This window comes from Sturnira hondurensis, unplaced genomic scaffold (assembly GCF_014824575.4).
Source record: "Sturnira hondurensis isolate 20B ecotype Veracruz unplaced genomic scaffold, ASM1482457v3 Scaffold0022542, whole genome shotgun sequence".
NCBI classification, from domain to species: domain Eukaryota; kingdom Metazoa; phylum Chordata; class Mammalia; order Chiroptera; family Phyllostomidae; genus Sturnira; species Sturnira hondurensis.
In genome coordinates this window covers 723,335-741,172 of record NW_028095173.1, presented here as the reverse complement: position 1 = coordinate 741,172, position 17,838 = coordinate 723,335, and the positions used below count along the sequence as shown (strand labels likewise).

At 40.0% G+C, this 17,838-nt stretch overlaps 1 protein-coding gene across 6 annotated transcripts in view; it reads right to left on the bottom strand.

Moving 5' to 3' along the window:
* The window catches only part of LIN54 (lin-54 DREAM MuvB core complex component), a 69,276-nt gene extending 53,203 nt beyond the window's left edge, over positions 1-16,073 (bottom strand). The window contains exon 1 of one of the 6 annotated variants that reach the window (XM_037035614.1): positions 15,910-16,073. In XM_037035614.1, coding sequence (XP_036891509.1) covers positions 15,910-16,046 — 137 coding nt within the window. In that variant the 5' untranslated portion in view covers positions 16,047-16,073. Of the gene's footprint in view, positions 1-13,664; positions 13,984-15,161; positions 15,717-15,909 lie in introns of those variants that run through there. The other 5 variants (XM_037035617.1, XM_037035615.1, XM_037035618.1 and 2 more) reach the window with 5 other exon arrangements.
* Between the last annotated feature and the right edge of the window lie 1,765 nt (positions 16,074-17,838).

The window sequence follows — 17,838 nt, the reverse complement described above, 5'->3', positions numbered from 1 at the left end:
CCTACTCAGACTCAGCAGAATTATTAAGAATAGAATGCATTTAAAAAGGAATAAAAAGCTATAAATACACTCATCTGAAATTTAACCTTAAATTTAACCAAGTTTAACCTTTTTCTGAGCTCAAGCAACAGGGGAGCAGCTTAAAAGGCACCAGTGGCATACAGGGAGGAACTGAAGTGTCTGGCATCAAGGTGAGAGCTGGGGGACAGCTTTCTCCCAGACACAAAGGCAGGCAGAGGCCATTGTCCCTTTTCTGAACCCTTCCCCAAAGGAGCCACAGAGTGGGCAGGTGGGTGTCATATCTGAGACTCCATCCCACCAAACTTACAGCAGTTTATAGTGGCTTTTCCATAGTGGCATAAGAATGGCTGGTCTTAGCCCTGGCTGATGTAGCCCAGTGGATTGAGTGCAGGTCTGTGAACCAGAGGATCGAGGTTTGATTCCCAGTCAGGGCATATGCCTGGGTTGCAGGCCAGACCTACAAGAGGCAACCATACATTGATATTTCTCTCCCTCTCTCTTTCCCTTCCCCTCTAAAGATAAATAAAATCTTTAAAAAAAACCAGGTACTTAAAAAAAAAAGAATGGCTGTTCTTTCTTCATGTATCATAACTTCCTAAATAAACCCTCTCAAACAAGCAATAGCCGGCCTATGAGCCCACAGCCCCAGTACCACTTGCTAAGTGATCCCAGATCCAGCACTAGCAGCAGCCAGCCTAGGTTCACAGCTTGGCTTTACCTGGGAACCTCCAAGCCCTGCACAAGTAGCATCCATCTGCAGACTGTTTTGTAGCTCATGCAGGGTGGCCCCAGGAAAAACACAGGTGGGGACTGACCTTGGCCGACACCACTTGGGACACCCTAGATCTTTCACCCTCACTGGACTGCTACAGACCACTTCAGAGCACCCCCACTCTGCCCCTGTGCAAATGATCCTCCATGAAGGGCAGAGGTTGGTGGTCAGTGGTCACAGCCAATCTTTACAGCTGACTGGCCTGGGTAAATCACTCTCACTCACCTGCCAACAGCAATCCAGTCTCAATGACAAGAGGAGGGTGTACTCGGCCCACACAAAGGGTTCACCTTGAGTACCCAGCTTGGGTGACAGGGGAGGCTGTGCCACTGGACCCTATACATCTACTACACTAGGCTACATTACCAAGACATGTAGTCATAGCAGCTCTACCTAATACAGGGATTCTGCCAAAACGAAGTGACAAAGAAACATGCCCCTAATTAAAGAACAGACCAAAAACCAAAAAAAGAACTAAACAAAATGTAGATAAGCAATCTATGACATACAGAGTTCAAAACAGTGGTTATGAGGATGCTCAAGGAACTCACTGAGGACCTCAACAGCATACAAAAGATCCAGTCAGAAACGAAGGATATACTAATTGAAATAAAGAACAATTTACAGGGAAACAACAGAAGAGTGAATGGAGCCAAGAATCAAATCAATGATTAGGAACATAAGAAAGCAAAAACAACCAATCAGAACAACAAGAAGAAAAAAGAATTAAAAAAATGAGGATAGTATAAGCAGCCTCTAGGACAACTTCAAGAGGTTCAAGATTTGCATCATAGGTATGCTAGAGGAGAAGAGAAAGAACAAAAAATTGGAAATCTATTTGAAAAAATGATGAAAGAAAACTTCCCTAATTTGGTGAAGGAAATAGACATGCAAGTACAGGAAGCACAAAGAGTCCCAAAGAAGATGATGCAAGGAGGCCCTCTCCAAGACACATCATAATTAAAATGTCAAAGGTTAAAGATAAAGAGAGAATCTTAAAAGCAGCAAGAGAAAAGAAGTGAGTTACCTACAGGGGAGTTGCAATAAGACTATCAACTGATTTCTCAAAGGAACTTCGCAGGCTAGAAGGGATTGGCAAGAAATATTCAAAGTCATGAAAAACAGGGACCTACAGCCAAGATTGTTCTACTCAGCAAAGATACCACTTAGAATCACAGGGCAGATAAAGAGCTTCCTAGGTAAGAAAAAAACTAAGGAAGTTCATCATCACCAAACCATTATTATATGAAATGTCAAAGGGACTTATTCAAGAAAAACAAGATCAAAACTATGAACAATAAAATGGCACACACCAAAACCATACCTATCAACAACTGAATCTAAAAACCAAACTAAGCAAACAAGAAGAAGAGAGACACAATCATGGATATGGAAAGTGTTTTGATGGTTGCCAGATGGCAGGGGAATGTTGGGGAATGGGTGAAGAGGTGAAGGGATTAAGAAGTAAAAAGTAAAGCCCTAGCTCAGTGGATTGAGCACAGGCCTGCGAACCACACGATTGTGGTTCGATTCCCAGTCTGGGTTGCAGGCCAGTTCCCAGCAGGGGACTCACGAGAGACAACCACACATTGATATTTCTCTCCTCTCCTTCCCTTCCCCTCTAAAGATAAATAAATAAAATCTTAAAAAAAAAAAATAAGTACAAATTAGTAATTCCAGAATAGCCATGGGGATGTAAAGTACAGTACAGGAAAGGGAGCAGCCAAAGAACTTATATACAAGATCCATGGACATGAACAATGGTGTGGGGACTGCCTGAGGGAGTATGAGATTCTGGATGGAGAGTGGAAGGGGGGAAAATTGGGACAACTGTAATAGAATAATCAATAAAATATAATTACAATAAAATAAAATATAAACAGATATTGGAAAAATGTCTTCAAATCTCCAGGGAGCTAGGTCTTAAAACGATGGCATTATAGCATTCATAAAATCCATTAAATTCCCCGACCAGGTAACTCAGTTAGTAAGAGCACTGTCCAGATACACCAAGGTTGTGGGTACCCCAGTCAGGACACATACAAGAATCAGACAATCAATGCATAAATAACTAGAATGACAAATTAATGTTTCTCTCTCTCCTCCCTCCCTCTCTAAAATCAGTAAAATAAAAATAAGTACATATGTTTTAAACCCATTAAATTCTCAAATGTTAAAAGAGTTTCTAGATTAACTTATCTCAGCAACTGAACATCAGAAGGCTTATCCGGCCCAAGTATGATCAATCAGAGTCATACCAAAGAAACCTTTATTTGGAAAAAAGACTCTCAAATCCCCCTCAGCCATTCAAAATATCAAAAAGGCTTCACTTGAGAGGTCCCCATAAAAAATGGTACTAATTATAAAGCAGATCCCTGACCAGTGTGGCTCAGTTGGTTGGGTGTCACTTTGCAAGGCGAAAGGTCACCGGTTTGATTCCTGGTCAGGGCACATGCCTGGGTTGTGGGTTCAGTTGGTCAGGGTGCATGCAAGAGGCAACCAACTGATGTTTCTCTCTCACAACGACTGATCTTTCTTTCTTTCTCTCCCCCCCTTACCCCTTCTCTAAAAATAAACAAATAAAATATTTTAAAAAAATAATAATAATGCAGATTATGAACAAATCAGAACTGTGATGTTTTTAGCCAAAGGTCCTGCAAAACTTCCAATGAAAGAGTCAATATCATTATCTTTACTTATTAAAGAAAGTACATCATGTTTATGACTGACTTAAATAGCAGTAAGTCAGAATATCAAATGTCTGTAGAATATCAAAGATCCATAGGAACCTAATCACCAATTCTTATTCCTTTTTTAAAATATAAAAATGTAATACCTGTTCCAAGATTAAGAGTAACAGAGAAGAGTTGCAAATTATAATGATTAGCACTGAAAATTATTAATACTGCCAAAATTGATCATAATTATTAAGCCCTAACTATCTATCAGTGATGGCAATTTAATTTACCCTCACAACATCTCTGAGATGGTATCGTTATCACCCCCATCTTTTAGATGAAGAAATTTAGGTTAAATAATTTGACCAAGGTCACATAGCTAGTAAATGGAAGAGCCAGGACTCAAAACTCAGGATATGTTTTATTGTCATTTCATAATTTTAATCACAATATTGTATTGCCTTAAGTTTTACCACTGCTATTTTTAAATGGACAAAGAAATGTTTACTCCTCTACAGTCAATCCTGCCCTACACAACCATTGATCTGTTCTATCACTAAAGATGAGTTTTGCCTTTTGCCCATTCTAGAATTTCACATAAATGGAATCATGTTATCTACTCCTGACATAAAGGGATCATATGGCATGAGACTTTCCCCTCAGCATGTTGAGATTTCTCTTTATTATTGCACTTAGTAGTAGTTCTGTTCCTTTTTACTATTGAGTAATATTTCACTGTAAGAATCTACCATGATTTGGTTTTTATCCATTCACTGATGGATATTTCATTTGTTTTCCAGTTTGGGACTCTTAGGAATAACACTGCTATGAACATTCAAGTTCCAGTTTTTTATAGATGTATAATTTCCTTTCTTTTGAAAAATACCTAGAAGCAAACTTGTAGATCATAAGGTAAGTTTATTTTTAATTTTACACGAAAACTGCCAATTTCCCAACTTGGCTGTACCATTTTATACACCCATGGGAAATGTACAATAGTTTCAACTCCTCCACATCCTCACCAACAATGGATGTTACCAGTCTTTTTAATTTTAGCCATTCCAGTGGATATAAAGTAATATTGCATTGTGGTTTTAATTTGCAATTCCCACTGATTAATGATGTTGAGCATCTTTCCATATGGGTATCGCCTATTTGCATACTTTCTTCTAAAAAGTATTAAAATCTTTGGTGTTCTTAAAATACTGTTTTGTTTTTCTGTCTTGGATGAGTTATACACACACACACGCTGCAAAATCATCAGTTACAGTAATTTGTAGCTGAAAGGGATCATTAAGGTTTGGGGACCCCAAAGTACTGCAACTTTTCTACATGTGGTTCTTCCTGACCAGGAGAATACACTCTGGCACTTAGTACAGACATGTAAAATCAACACCAATTACATCTTAGCAATAGAAGCTACAGCAGCACACAACAAACCCCACCCCCTGGGAAGTGGGGTTTGCTTTTCCTTCCCTACTGCAAAGCTTGCCCAAGCCCTATCAGTTGCATCTGAACACTCCATTCAATAAACTCCACAGAATAAAGTATGACAATGACTTGAGTGCCAGTATCCAACGGGGCCATAAAATTTTAACTCCCACTTCTCTCTGAATTTCCCCCAGTATATTTAGACATGTTAGTTTGGCCTTTGATTCCCCCTTAAGGACTGGGAGACTTCAGCCCAACCCTATTCATCTTTCTACTTAAAGCACCTTAAGTCAACAGGTATGAAGAGGGAAAGGTCAGGCCATAGGGAGACAGTGACCTAATAGTACATTTACTTTAAGTTTCAAGCACTCACACTTGCAGCTCAACTAAACAAACTTCTAATGTTTTCAATCCACCTAAAGCTCTCTATCCTCATTTCTGAAACTATTTTCTCACCTTTGGAGACTCCGTTTTTCAGCTGCTGCAGTCATGTGAGGCCATGGAGGTAAGTGTACAACAGACGCAAAGCACCATCCTGGCTACCTGTCAGCTCAGCCCCTAAAGGTTCATTAAGAGGTAAAACACTGAAGGACTCTTACCCTCCTGTCCCAGTTCACCCTTGCCCACCACCTGGGTAAGAACAATTACTACCAGATGCGAGAGAGTCTTTTCCTATACCTTAATCCAGCCGGCACAGGCCTCATTCTTTCTCTTTCAGAAAGCCATGCACTCCCCAGAGCTGACAAGAAGGGGGAGGAGTCAGATTTTCTACCCTACAAGCAAGCTAATGAAGCAGCCTATTACTGTTTCATGGACACTGGCAGACCACACAGTAGTCCTAGGTCGGAGACACAGGGCTCACAGTACAGCCAGGAACATGAGCATTATGTGTGTACCAGTTCCCTTACTGCCCACAAGTCCTACTGAGCAGATCTGGAGTCCCATGCAGATGCTGCTCGGGACCAGGATTTGCATCCCGACTGACATACTATTGTCAACTTCTATTCGCTAATATTTTCTTAAGCATTTCTGTCTACACTCATGAGGGATATTGATCTGTAGGATTTTTTCTTGTAGTGGCTGTCTCAGGATAATGCTGCCTAAATAAAACGAGTAAGGGTGTGTTCCTTCCTCTTCAATTTTCAAAAGTCTGCATAGAACTGTTACTATTTCTTCCTGAAATACATATTAAACTTCACCAGTAAAGCTCTCTAGATGTAATATTTTCTTATGGGAAGGGTTTTAACTACATATTCAATTTCTTCAATAAATGTAGGGTTATTTAGGTTATCTCTTTCTTCAGGGGAATGACTTTTGATATTTGCAAGTTTGTGTTCTTCAAGGAATTTGTCTATTTCCTCTAAGTTGTTGAACTAATGAGCATAAAGTTACACATAATATTCTTTTATTTTAATGTCTGTCAAAATTTCAACCCTCCATTCCTCATTTTGGTAATATCTGTCTTCTCATTTTTTCCAGATCAGTCTGGCTGGAGATTTAGCAATTTATTAATCTTTTCAAAGTATTTTGGCTTCATTGATAGTCTCAATTATCCATTTTTCATTTAATACACTGTTGTATTTATCTTCTTCCTTTTACTTAGTTTAGGTTTAATTTGTTCTTTGAAGCTTAAAATGGAAGAATAAATGTGGGTTCAGCAAACTACAGCCTACAGACCAAATCAGGCCCATGGTCTGCTATATATTACTCTCCAACAAAGAATGGTTTTACCATTTTTAAACACTTGGGAATATATTTTTTAAATAAGTTTTTTAGCATGGCCTGCAAAGCCTAAAATATTTTCTATAGAATGCCCTAGGCATTCTATAGAAAAAGTTTGTCAACACACTCTTATTTTCTAAAATAAGCACTTAGCATTAAGAATGTGCTCCAATGCTGCTTTAGCTGCTTTCTATTTTAATGTTTTTCTTATTATTAATTTCAAGTGTGTTCTAATATTCTTTATGATTTCATCTTTGACCATGGAAAATTAAAAAGTGTGCTGTTTAATTTCCAAATACTTGGTGATTTTCTATCACGTTGATCTCTAACTTACTCCTATTATTATCAGAGAACATAACACTCTATAACATTCCCATCATTTGAAATTAGAGACTTGTTTTACGGCTCATTATATCCTCTATCTTGAACATTGCATGTGCATTTGAAAAGAATGTGTGTTGTGTAGTTATGGAGGGTAGTGTTCTACAAATGTCAATGAAGTGAAGTTGGTTGACAGTGTTGTTCAGATCTTCTACATACTTATTTTTCCTCTTTTATCAATTACTGTGAAAGCCTATTACAACCCCAATGCAATTATGGATTTGTCTATTTCTTCTCTTCTGTGCATTTTTACTCTGTATATTTTAAAGCTCTATCATTAGGAAGAACATTTCTTTTCATCTTATTTTAAAAAGCCTATGAGTTACAGGACTGAGTCTCCCTTTGAACTTGGAATAAAGTTCAAACTTCTAACAAGAAAAGGTCTGATGGGTTTAGCCAGTCTCTGTAGTATGGGGCTCTGCGAAGTTCTGCAGTCAGAACACCTCATGAGCCCCTAAGCAGACTACAATAATTACTTTATGATTAGACATTCATATCTATTTCAATCATGGTCACAGGCAAAGCAGCCCATGCTAAAAGAAATTCTCAAAAGGAGCTTGTGGGCATGGCCAGAAAGGGTATGGCCATCTAGTTACATGAATCATCATTCTAATTTTATCCCATAGGAATGGAAGATATGTAATAACGCATGTGGTCTCATCATTGCTGTGTGGACCACTCCAAGAAAAAAAGAGTATCATCACAAACCAACAGGACTGAGGAGCTTTAGCTCACCTTGGCTATACAAAGGATTGTTTATGAAGGGATGGCAGGAAGAGAATACAGAATATACAATGCATTCCCCAAGCCTCGATGTTTTTGCTTACAAAGCAAAGTTCTAAAGGCAAAGTAAGATTCTGAAAGTCAGTACATTGAGGTTCCCCCCGCCCCGCCACAGTTGAAAATGGTTGAATAATATAAGCCTAATGAAACTTAAAATATTTACTCATTTCAAAAGGTCTAATGATTTCTAAGTTTGCCTAAATGTATTACATTTTTAAGATCTATCTAAAATAGCACTCCCACACTCATCTCCATTGCCCTAGGCATTCTATCGCATTACCCGGTATTTTCATCACAGCATCTATAACAATCAGAATATACCTTTGTTTCTAGTCTGATTCTTCCTCTCCCACTTTTTAGAATGCAAGCTCCATGAGGACAGGGAGTTGTCTGTCTTCATCACCACTGTACTTCCTTTCCCCAATGTCTAGAACAGAGCTGGCAAATGATAACCTCTCTATACAAATCTGAAGGATGAATAAATTAATCATGGAAAATGGGTGTCATCTAAAACTCAAGCATTATTTACAATGGGCTCTGAAAGACAGGTTAACTTTGGTTTGTGCATTTGAGCAGGATGTTTTTAAATGCTTAGATTTAAGTTTTAAACCAGTATCTTCCCCGATCACATTCCATTTGAAAATCTACAAGGTTCTCTTAACTTTTAAATGAGCTTATGATTTTTTATCAGTCATTTAATTAACAAATACTAACTGCTTCCCAACTTTGTGGAGGGCATTATGGGAAACTAACCAAAGACCCTGCCTTCACAGAGCTTAGAAATTAATAGAGGAATGGCATGACCACAGTTGTACTTTGGGAGGGTTAGCTTCATCTCAGTATTTTATTGGGCTGGAAGCAGGGAGACGAGTTAGGAGGTAATTACAGTAATTAGTTCAAGACAGAGACAAAAGGAGGGTCTCATTTAGAACAGTAACAATTAAAATGAATGAATTAAATATAAAATGAAAAATAACATAAGATAGCCCTGGCTGGTATGGTTCAGTGGGTTGGAGCATTGCCCTTAAACCAAAAAGTTGACAGTTTAATACCCGATTGGGGCACGTACCTAGTTTTCCGGTTTGGTCCCCAGTCAGGGTGTGTGTAAGAGGCAGCAGATGTTTGTCTCTCACATCGATGTTTGTCTCCCCCTCCCCCCCACAGCCTTCCCCTTTCTCTAAAATCAATAAACATGTTGTTGGGTGAGAATTAAAAAAAAAAAAAAAAAACATTAAGACAGAAATGACAAGTGCTCTGTATTTTTATATTTTTTAAGAGTTTCTCATAGAATACTACCAGTGTTGAAACACTGTTCTTTTTTTTCTTAGTTACAGGTGGAGGACAACCTGGTGGACAACTTTCATTCTGCACATAATATGAAGTGATGACCTATCACCTATTACAGATGAATAATTTGCAGATGTTTAGACAGAAATATCTGAGTGTTCAAGAACTGTACTTTCAACACTAACTGGTTCACTATACCATTCGGACTTTAGCTTTGATTTCTAAAATCAAACATCAACAACTCAGAAACTAAATACAGAACAATGTTTCTCAAACTTAACTGAAAGCAATAGACTTTAAGCCATGAATCCTGACAAACACTTTAAAAGTTTATATTTTCATCTTGATAATATATTTTTAAAAGTATATTCTGAATCATTTGGGTAACAACCTAATAATCTACAATCAACGGTACACTAGAATTAGGATAACATTAAGAAAGAGCTAAAGAAAAAGGCGCAGAAGAGTCTTACAAGATAAATGGTACATTTATGCAAGTGAAAAGCCAAACCACCTAACCTGTGCCCATTCAAATACAGAAAAGTGGTGTGGAAATTATTATAGGACATACAGTATATAGAAAACCCAACACCGTGCTAAGATAGACAACAGTATATTCACTGTGCAAAGAAAGATTTCATTTTAGCAAACATCATCCATCACCCTAACTTTAATTTGTTTTACTGGTTTAATAATTTTGCATTTATAAATTTACTTTTGTTACTTGCATATGAGTAATAAGCATAAGAATTTTATACATATATATCTAAAATTAAGTTTTTTCAAAATTATTTTGTTATTTTGTTTAAATCCCTTTCAGATTAGTTTCCACTCTTGGAGTGTGGATTCTGCTGCTATTTGGTCTGCTGGTTCTTCTTACATTTTTTCATTTCTTCTGTGATTTATAATTTTTAAAAAGATTTTATTTTTAACTATGTTTATAGAGAGAGGAAGGGAGGGAGAAAGAGATGAACAGAAGCATGGATGTGCAAGAGAAAGATCCACTGGTTGCCTGCAGGTCCCCAGTTGGGGACCTGGCCTACAACCCAGACATGAGCCCTGACTGGGAATCAAACCAGTGACCTTTCAGTTTACAGGCTGGCACTCAATGCACTGAGCTGCACCAGCCAAGCCTAAAATTAAGTATTTTAATAAAATTATTTAGTCCAACACTGGGGATTCACAATTTATTTTCCCCCTTTAAAGTGGGACTGGATTCATGCCTAAAACTAGTATAGTAGGAAAAACCATGGAGATTCAAATCAGAAATAACCACCAAAAAAAAAAAAGACCCCTCCTCCAATCCACTTCTGAATCTTGGCTCTCCTAGTAGACATGTAAACCTAAGCAGTAATGTCTCAGCCTCATTTATTTGCAGGGTTACTGTGAAGACAGTTATGTGGTACACTATAACTCAAATAAAGAGTCTTTTCCTCTATCTAAATTAGCTTCTTCTCATTTTTTATAGGATTCAATATTCTATAACTCTTCCTGCATTTCCAACACACTTCTAATTATTAATAGACAACTGTACCAACCACAACAATCTAAGACTAACAGAAAGAATTACAAAAAGACAACAGCCTTCTGTGATTCAAAGGAAAAGAAATCCGATGGAAAAAACATTTTAATCTCCCTCCTTAAGCATTTTTAAAATTCCTAGTCTTACTACTAACTTAGCAGCTGGGTTGGCATGGACCAAATAATTGCAACATAAAATCTCTAAAAAAAAAAAATCAAATTCCTACTAGATACAAGGACATCAGACAAATGATTTTTAAATATTCATTAGGGTTTAAGGTCTTGTCATCTTTGATGTCTCTCTATAGAACCAGTCATATATTACAATGTCTCCTTCCCACTGCAACCAACATTTCCAAATTTCCAAAGCTTTCAGCCTAAAAGTCCGTTTATGTTTTTTCCATAAGATAAAAGACACACTTTTCATTTTCACCAATATCTTTACTGACTTGGATATTTTGAGTATGTCAGCTACCTGCCACTATTGGCTTCTAGTAGGTAGGGGCCAGGTTTCCTGCTAAACATCTTCCAATGCATAAGACAGCCTCATAGCAAAGAATTATTTGGCCAAAATGTCAATCGTACCAAGAAACTTCACAAACCACTTTTGAGATGTTCAGTAAGTCACAGCACCTTTTCCATATATTGCACAAATCTTTTTCTGTATTTCAGTTGCACTTTTACCTTTCTTGAAGTAATAAAGTATAATAAGCCAAAAATGTTGCTTATCTTCTTTCATCTTCAATATTACAATGGCTGCCCCAAAACTCACCCATTTTGGTAAGTTTTTAAAATGCACATGGATGTGACAGATGTCACAGTACAATCTAACAAAATTGTTCTGAATGAAGTTAAAGACAGCTAAATGCTACTAGAGCCATCATAGGAAAAAAATGTAACAGACTTTTCGTCCAACCCAATATTTTACCTCCATCTCCTCTAACCTACAACACATCCTACATAAAAGCTACAAGATTAATTTTCCTCAAGTCCATCTCTGAGGCTGTCACTGTCCTATTGAAAATTTTTCTATAATTCTTAAGGCCTTCTGCATTAAGGCCCTACTTAACTTCATCCTTCCAACTTACCTCCAACAATTCCTAAACTAAAAATTTCATGAGGCAATGATATTGAGGTATCCCCTGTCCCTGGGGATATGTAAGCACAATAGATAACAGATACCAATAGTAATACTTGAAATAAGTAATGGAAATGTGTAATGCTCCTCTCCCAACCAAAAGCCACTGGACACAGTTTTCCTTCATTTCTAACACACTTCTAATTATTAATAAACAAATGTACTAACCACAACAATCTAACACTGACACAAAGAATCACAAAAAAGGACAACAGCCCTCTGTGATTCAAAGGAAAAGAAAGCCAATGGAAAAAAACATTTTAATCCCCCTCCTCGATCATTTTAAAAATTCTTAGTCTTCCTAATTTAGCAGCTGGGTTGGCATAGACCAATTAATTGCAATATAAAATCTCTCTCTCTCTCTCTCTCTCTCAAAAAAAAAAAAAGCAAATCCCTACTAGATACAAGGACATCAAATGATTTTTAAAAATTCATGAACTAGCCCTGGCTGGTGTGGCTCAGTGGATTGAACATGGGACTGTGACCCAAAGGGTTGCTGGTTCAATTCCCAGTCAGGGCACATGCCTGGGTTGCAGGCCAGGGCATGCAGCAAGAGGCAAACACACACTGATGTTTCTCTTCCTCTCTTTCTTGCCCTCTCTCTAAAAGTAAATAAATAAAATCTTTTAAAAAAATAAAGAAAGCAAAAGAAAAGAAAGACAGTAAATAAATAAATAAATAAATAAATAAGTCATTAACTAAACCTTCTGAGTACCTCTCAATTCCCCTAAAATTTTGGGGGGGGGGTCCCTTAGTCTTCTAATGAGCAAAAACCAAATGTCCAAAATACAAACACACACACAAAATACTTCCCCTCTGAATAAAATACATGTATGATATTTACTGCTAATCATGAAATTACCGGTAGGCATTTCTTAAATATTCATCTCTCCATTCCCTCTTATAAACTCAATCACACTGACCCAAATCCTCATCTACAAAATCTTGGAAAAAACAGGGCTTGAAATTATATATAATTATTTTATTCACCTGTAACTTTTCTATAAAATTATTGTTGTGTGCAAGGAGACAGACTACTTAGGGATCTGTAGCATAATCTAAAATACACATGAATCTTTAGGTAACCTAACAAAATTAAATTATAGCTGTCATAAAGTAAATCTGATTCTCTAGCTCTTTAAACAATGGAGTCCAGAATTTTTTAATATAAAAATTCACAGTTCATCTTTACCAACTTAATGACTCATCAGATACATGCATCAGGCTATCACAACTTCCTTAACAATGAAGGCAAAACTTGTGAACCAAAATAGAACTCCCAGAGGTGTAATTCATTTGGATTATAAAATCTACTGCAAAATCCTTCATAAATTTACTCTCTGAATTGATGAAATGGATGGGGGAGGGGGCAGAGAAAAATATAAATATAAAATATGCGTGACAGTATCTCAATTGTTATTTGTTAATGGCAGGGGCAAAGGGGATCACTCTGTGGACGACAGAGCCATAAAAAAAAGGACAATATTTTTAATTGTTACAAAACTGATCTATATGCTCAAAAAATGTGAGTATCCAACACCCCAACAAGTTAATAAACTATGATCTAAATTAAGACTTTAATTAAATGCAAAATAAAATGCCTATGTTCTGCTTCCCTAAAGAAACATACAACCCCATAAAATGCTGAACATCATCATACCAATAACCGCCAGAGTGGATATTTTGAATATTAAATCAAGAAATCATGGTAAGTGCTAGCGGTTCCTCTAGGCCTCAGCAGCAGCCTTAGGTATCAGAGCAAACTCGAGCCCTCTTTAACACTCAAAGAATACTGTTGATGTCATTCTGAGGCTACTGATTCTTTGCACTACGTACTAGTCATTCCTTGATCCACAAGCAATTCTTACCTCCCACCCCCAAAATAAAGGGATCTCAAGATAGAGAAGCACTCGGGTACCCCCTTTTCTACCTCCAGCGGCTGCTGCTTTCTCCTCCCTCCAGCTCCGAGGTGGGGGTTCCAGAAGATCCCAGGCAATTCCGAGCCCCGGGTGGTGTTTGTTTTGCCTGTGCACTGTAGCCTTGGCCAGATGCTTCCTTTCCCAGTTTGCCCCAAGTGGAGCGCTACAGGGAACCCGAGGGCTGAGGAGGGAGTCCGGGTGGCGGCGACGCCGCCGCTGCCGCCGCCTCTGGTATGTCAGGGGCCGGGATTGTATTTCGAAAGATCCGCCATTTTCACCTCGTCATCACCATCACAGCTCAGCAGCTTCCCCGACAGCCCAAGCCCCAGCAGCAGCAGCCGCCGCCAGTAACCTCCCCCTTCTTCCTCCTCCCCTCCTTGACCCTCCCCTCCAGAGAGGCGCACACCCACGTATCCCAGGAAGCCTCCCGCCAGCCCCGCCAACCTTCAAATGCACAGGGGGATACAAATGCACACACAGCCCAAGCCGAGACCTCCCACCCCACAAGGAAAAATGGTGCTCCTGCGGGCCCGCAGCCACGCCAAAGGAAGTCGCGACATCTGCGGGGTCCCCAGTCCGGCCTATTTTTGTTTTGAAGAGCAAAAGCCGTAAGGAAAGCGGCGTAAAGACAATAAGGAACCCAATTACTTCATTTTCAAAATAGCAACTTGAAGTGATGGAATGCACTGTATTCACTATGCCCATCTCAGGCACTAAAAACAAGATCAAGACCTTCAGTGTTTCGCACTAACTCTGACATTTTCCTCCACTGTCAACACTACTTTATCAGAACGAGCTATTTCCATAGTCACACCTGACCTTTCTGACACATTTGCAAATTACAGGCATAGATTTTAATGCAGATACTGCAATCAAAACAAAGTTCCGAACTATTTTCCCCTCCGCTTGATTTCATATGATCACTTCTGTCCATGAAATGAAGTGTAACTTCCAGTTTGTCACTGGTTTAAGACGTCAAAGTGCAACTACGTTTAAAATGTATTGATCCTATTCATGGATGAATAGTTTCTAAAATATAGAAAATATACCTTTCAGTTAAAATTCTTTGCTACATTTTTAGGTCTGTTACCAAATTTTAAATAATCTACTGTTGTTCAATACAGTGAAAATAAAACAGCTTGCTTTAGAATAAGACCCCAGAATTACCCATCCACCCCCACCAGCCCCTCTTATCATGAAGTTAAACAAATAAGTAAAACAGAACATAGATATTTTTAATCATCAAAGAAACAAGAAAACATAAGCTACAAGGCTTCTGACAAAGTCAGACTTTTAAAAAAACTAAATTTGCTACCTTTGTTAATTTCAGAAAGATCTGACAATCCCCTATTCAAAATCTGAATTTTACAGCATGAGCTCTAAAAGACCAATCTGAAATGAGCAAATTGAATTTCAAGGTTTCGAATAGGGCCGCTATACTGGTTATTTTTTTAAGTTAGTCTAAGAAGAATGAGGTAGAAGCTGAAAAAGACATTTCATTTCCTTACCTTGCTTGAATGACAACTCCATATAAAAGTCGGTAGATTCAGGTTTAAATTAGTGTTATTTACCACCAGCCTAATCGCCGTGTCTATATGCAGCCTTCTAGAGCTTTGAAAGTATCCAGTCTTCCCAGCGTCTTCATCTTTAAACTTTATTTTCCCACCGCCAGCCACGTACACCCGCACCCTGCTTGGTGTTTACCGTTGCTTGGCCAAGCTAAATCCCGGCCCGCTCCCTTCCCCCGTGCACCTCGGGGACATTATGACATTTGGCTGGTGGGCTTCGCGAGGAAAACGGACACACACGAAGATACCTTACAAAGGGGCGTAGGAAGAACAGGACGGCGAGCGGCAGGGAAAGGAGGGGCTGGTACAAAATGACACAGCAGCAAAACCGGTTCCCAAAAACTCGGGGCCGACACGGCCGACTACTCCGGCCACACAGTCTGCGTGTCAACAGCCGCAGGAGCCCTTCCTCCAGACCGCCAGGAAGGGCGGGCTGCCGGGTGACAGACGCCCTCCCGGGTGCAGGCGGGAAGGGCAGAACCCGGAGGATCCTCCCGCCTACTGCGGCCCGGGGGTGGGGCGCCGCGACCCCCAGCCTGCAGGTTCCCGCTCTCAGCCGCGACCCAGCATCCCCGGTTCCCGGAGGGGGTGGTCCGGCGCCCTCCGCCCGCGCCACTACTCGCAGCTGGGACCAGCGCCCCCTTCCCGCCCGCCTGCCCAGATGCCCCACCCCAGGTCTGACACTCACCAAAGCCGGCGGCGCCGCCGCCTCCTCCTTGCGGCCGCGCTCCTTGGGCTCCAGCAGCCGCGGTAGCGGCGGCGCCTCCGAGACACAGACCCGGGTTTGTTCAAAATCACGCGCCCAGCGCCATTCCGCCGCCGCATCCCATAATACGCTAGGCCCTCCCCGCTTGCGCGCCCCTCTCAGCCCGCCCCTCCATTCCGTCCGCCCCGCCTCTCCGGCTGGCTTTCTCCGCCCCGCCCTTTAGGCGCCACCGGCTCCGCCCTGCCAATTCGGTCTTGCGTCATTCCGCACGGCGCCGTAGGTACGCTCCCGTTTCACGTGACTTTGAGTGGGATATCTGTCAAAGCTTTAGCAGCTAATGTTCCTTTCTGCGGTGGCTGGGAGGGGCAAGGGCGGGGTCGCGTTTGCAATGGGGAGGGCCTCCCTGATCTAGTGGTGTTCTTGGCAATTTCAAGCATCCGGCCACGATTTGATGTGCTTGCGTGGAAAGATCAAAATTCACAAATGCCAAATTTTGTCGTTTTTTAGGCACTAATTTTGTAGAGGTAGCTGAGAAGCTCCTGGAGACCACTCGAAGTTATATTTATTTTGAAAGGGAGTTTTTTTTTTTTTTTTGCAGTATACTGCTAAGACTAACAATCAAAATTCCTTGTATTTAGTCATTTTTTATTTTCCCCCAATCCTTTATTATAAGAAAAGATGCCTACATTTGCAGTTGGATAAGCAGTCACTGAGAGATTATTCAGTTAATAACTACTCCGTGTGAGACAAGAATTAAACAGGAGAAATAACAGAAATTACAAAAGAGTGTAATGCAAAATAGTGTGATACAGTCTGTAACTGCTAGTGAAGCCCACAGAACATACAGGTCAATGTGTGAACATACAGTAGTCCTGGAACAATGGAAGAGATGAGATGCAGATGTCACTTTGGAATCAAGCAGTCCTGGTTTTAAATTCTGGCAACTCCACTTATTAGTGTGCAACATTTATTGTTATTTTTCTCACCAGCGTAATAAAAATAAAGCTTCCCAGGGTTCTGAGGGTTAAATGAAGAGAGGAGTATCAAGCTGCTACACAGTCTCTGCCTAAATTGTTTGTTCTATTCTGCCTTAATCAGCAGCACCCTTTACCTCCACCTCAAATTCAGTAGTTAGGATTTAGCAAGGCAAGTGACATGAAATTAGCACAGGCTTGGAATTGGTGAAGTCTGTGGGTCAGTTTACATAGTTTGGTTTCCTGCTTGATTCCCAGTGGGCATGTACAGGAAATGATCCATTGTTTTTTCCTCTCTCACATCATTGTTTCTCTCTTCTCTCCTCCTTCCTCTCTCTAAAAACCAATAAACATATCCTCAAGGGAGGATTAATAGTACACCTATTATGTGCCAGGTATACTGATAGGTACTAAAAGTATATACTAGTTGACCAAATTTTCTCAAACTAGGTTAGTTTCCAGAAGATTATTTAGCAGTTCCTTTGTTCATGAGTCCCTTTGTTGTAAGTCCAGCTTTAGGCCTCCTGTGCTCCTGCCACTCAGAGAGGATCCATCAAAGCTTATCCCCTTTTTCCAGCAGTAAACTGCTTGTTACTTGGTGCTTGGTAGACTGTTTGTGGGGGTGAGGATAAGAAAGACAGCTTCTCTTTGGTACTGTTCCAACTTCATTCTTACCAAGGCTTTGAGTCCCTGGGTCTCTGTGATCCTGATCCTCCCCAGCATAATGACCTCTAATGGTCTGGGCCCAGGACACTTCCAGTCCTCTCTCAGGAACAGGGGTTTGTTGCTGGGGGGGGTTTCCCCCTTTTCCTTCAGTTGCAATGGGCCTCCAGCTGGCCCTTGAGGAACAAGTTTGCTGCCTTTCTCCATCAGATTAAGCCTTTCGTTCCTTAGAGGAGAAGGGTCTGGGCTTCATGCTACTTTTCCTGCAATGGCA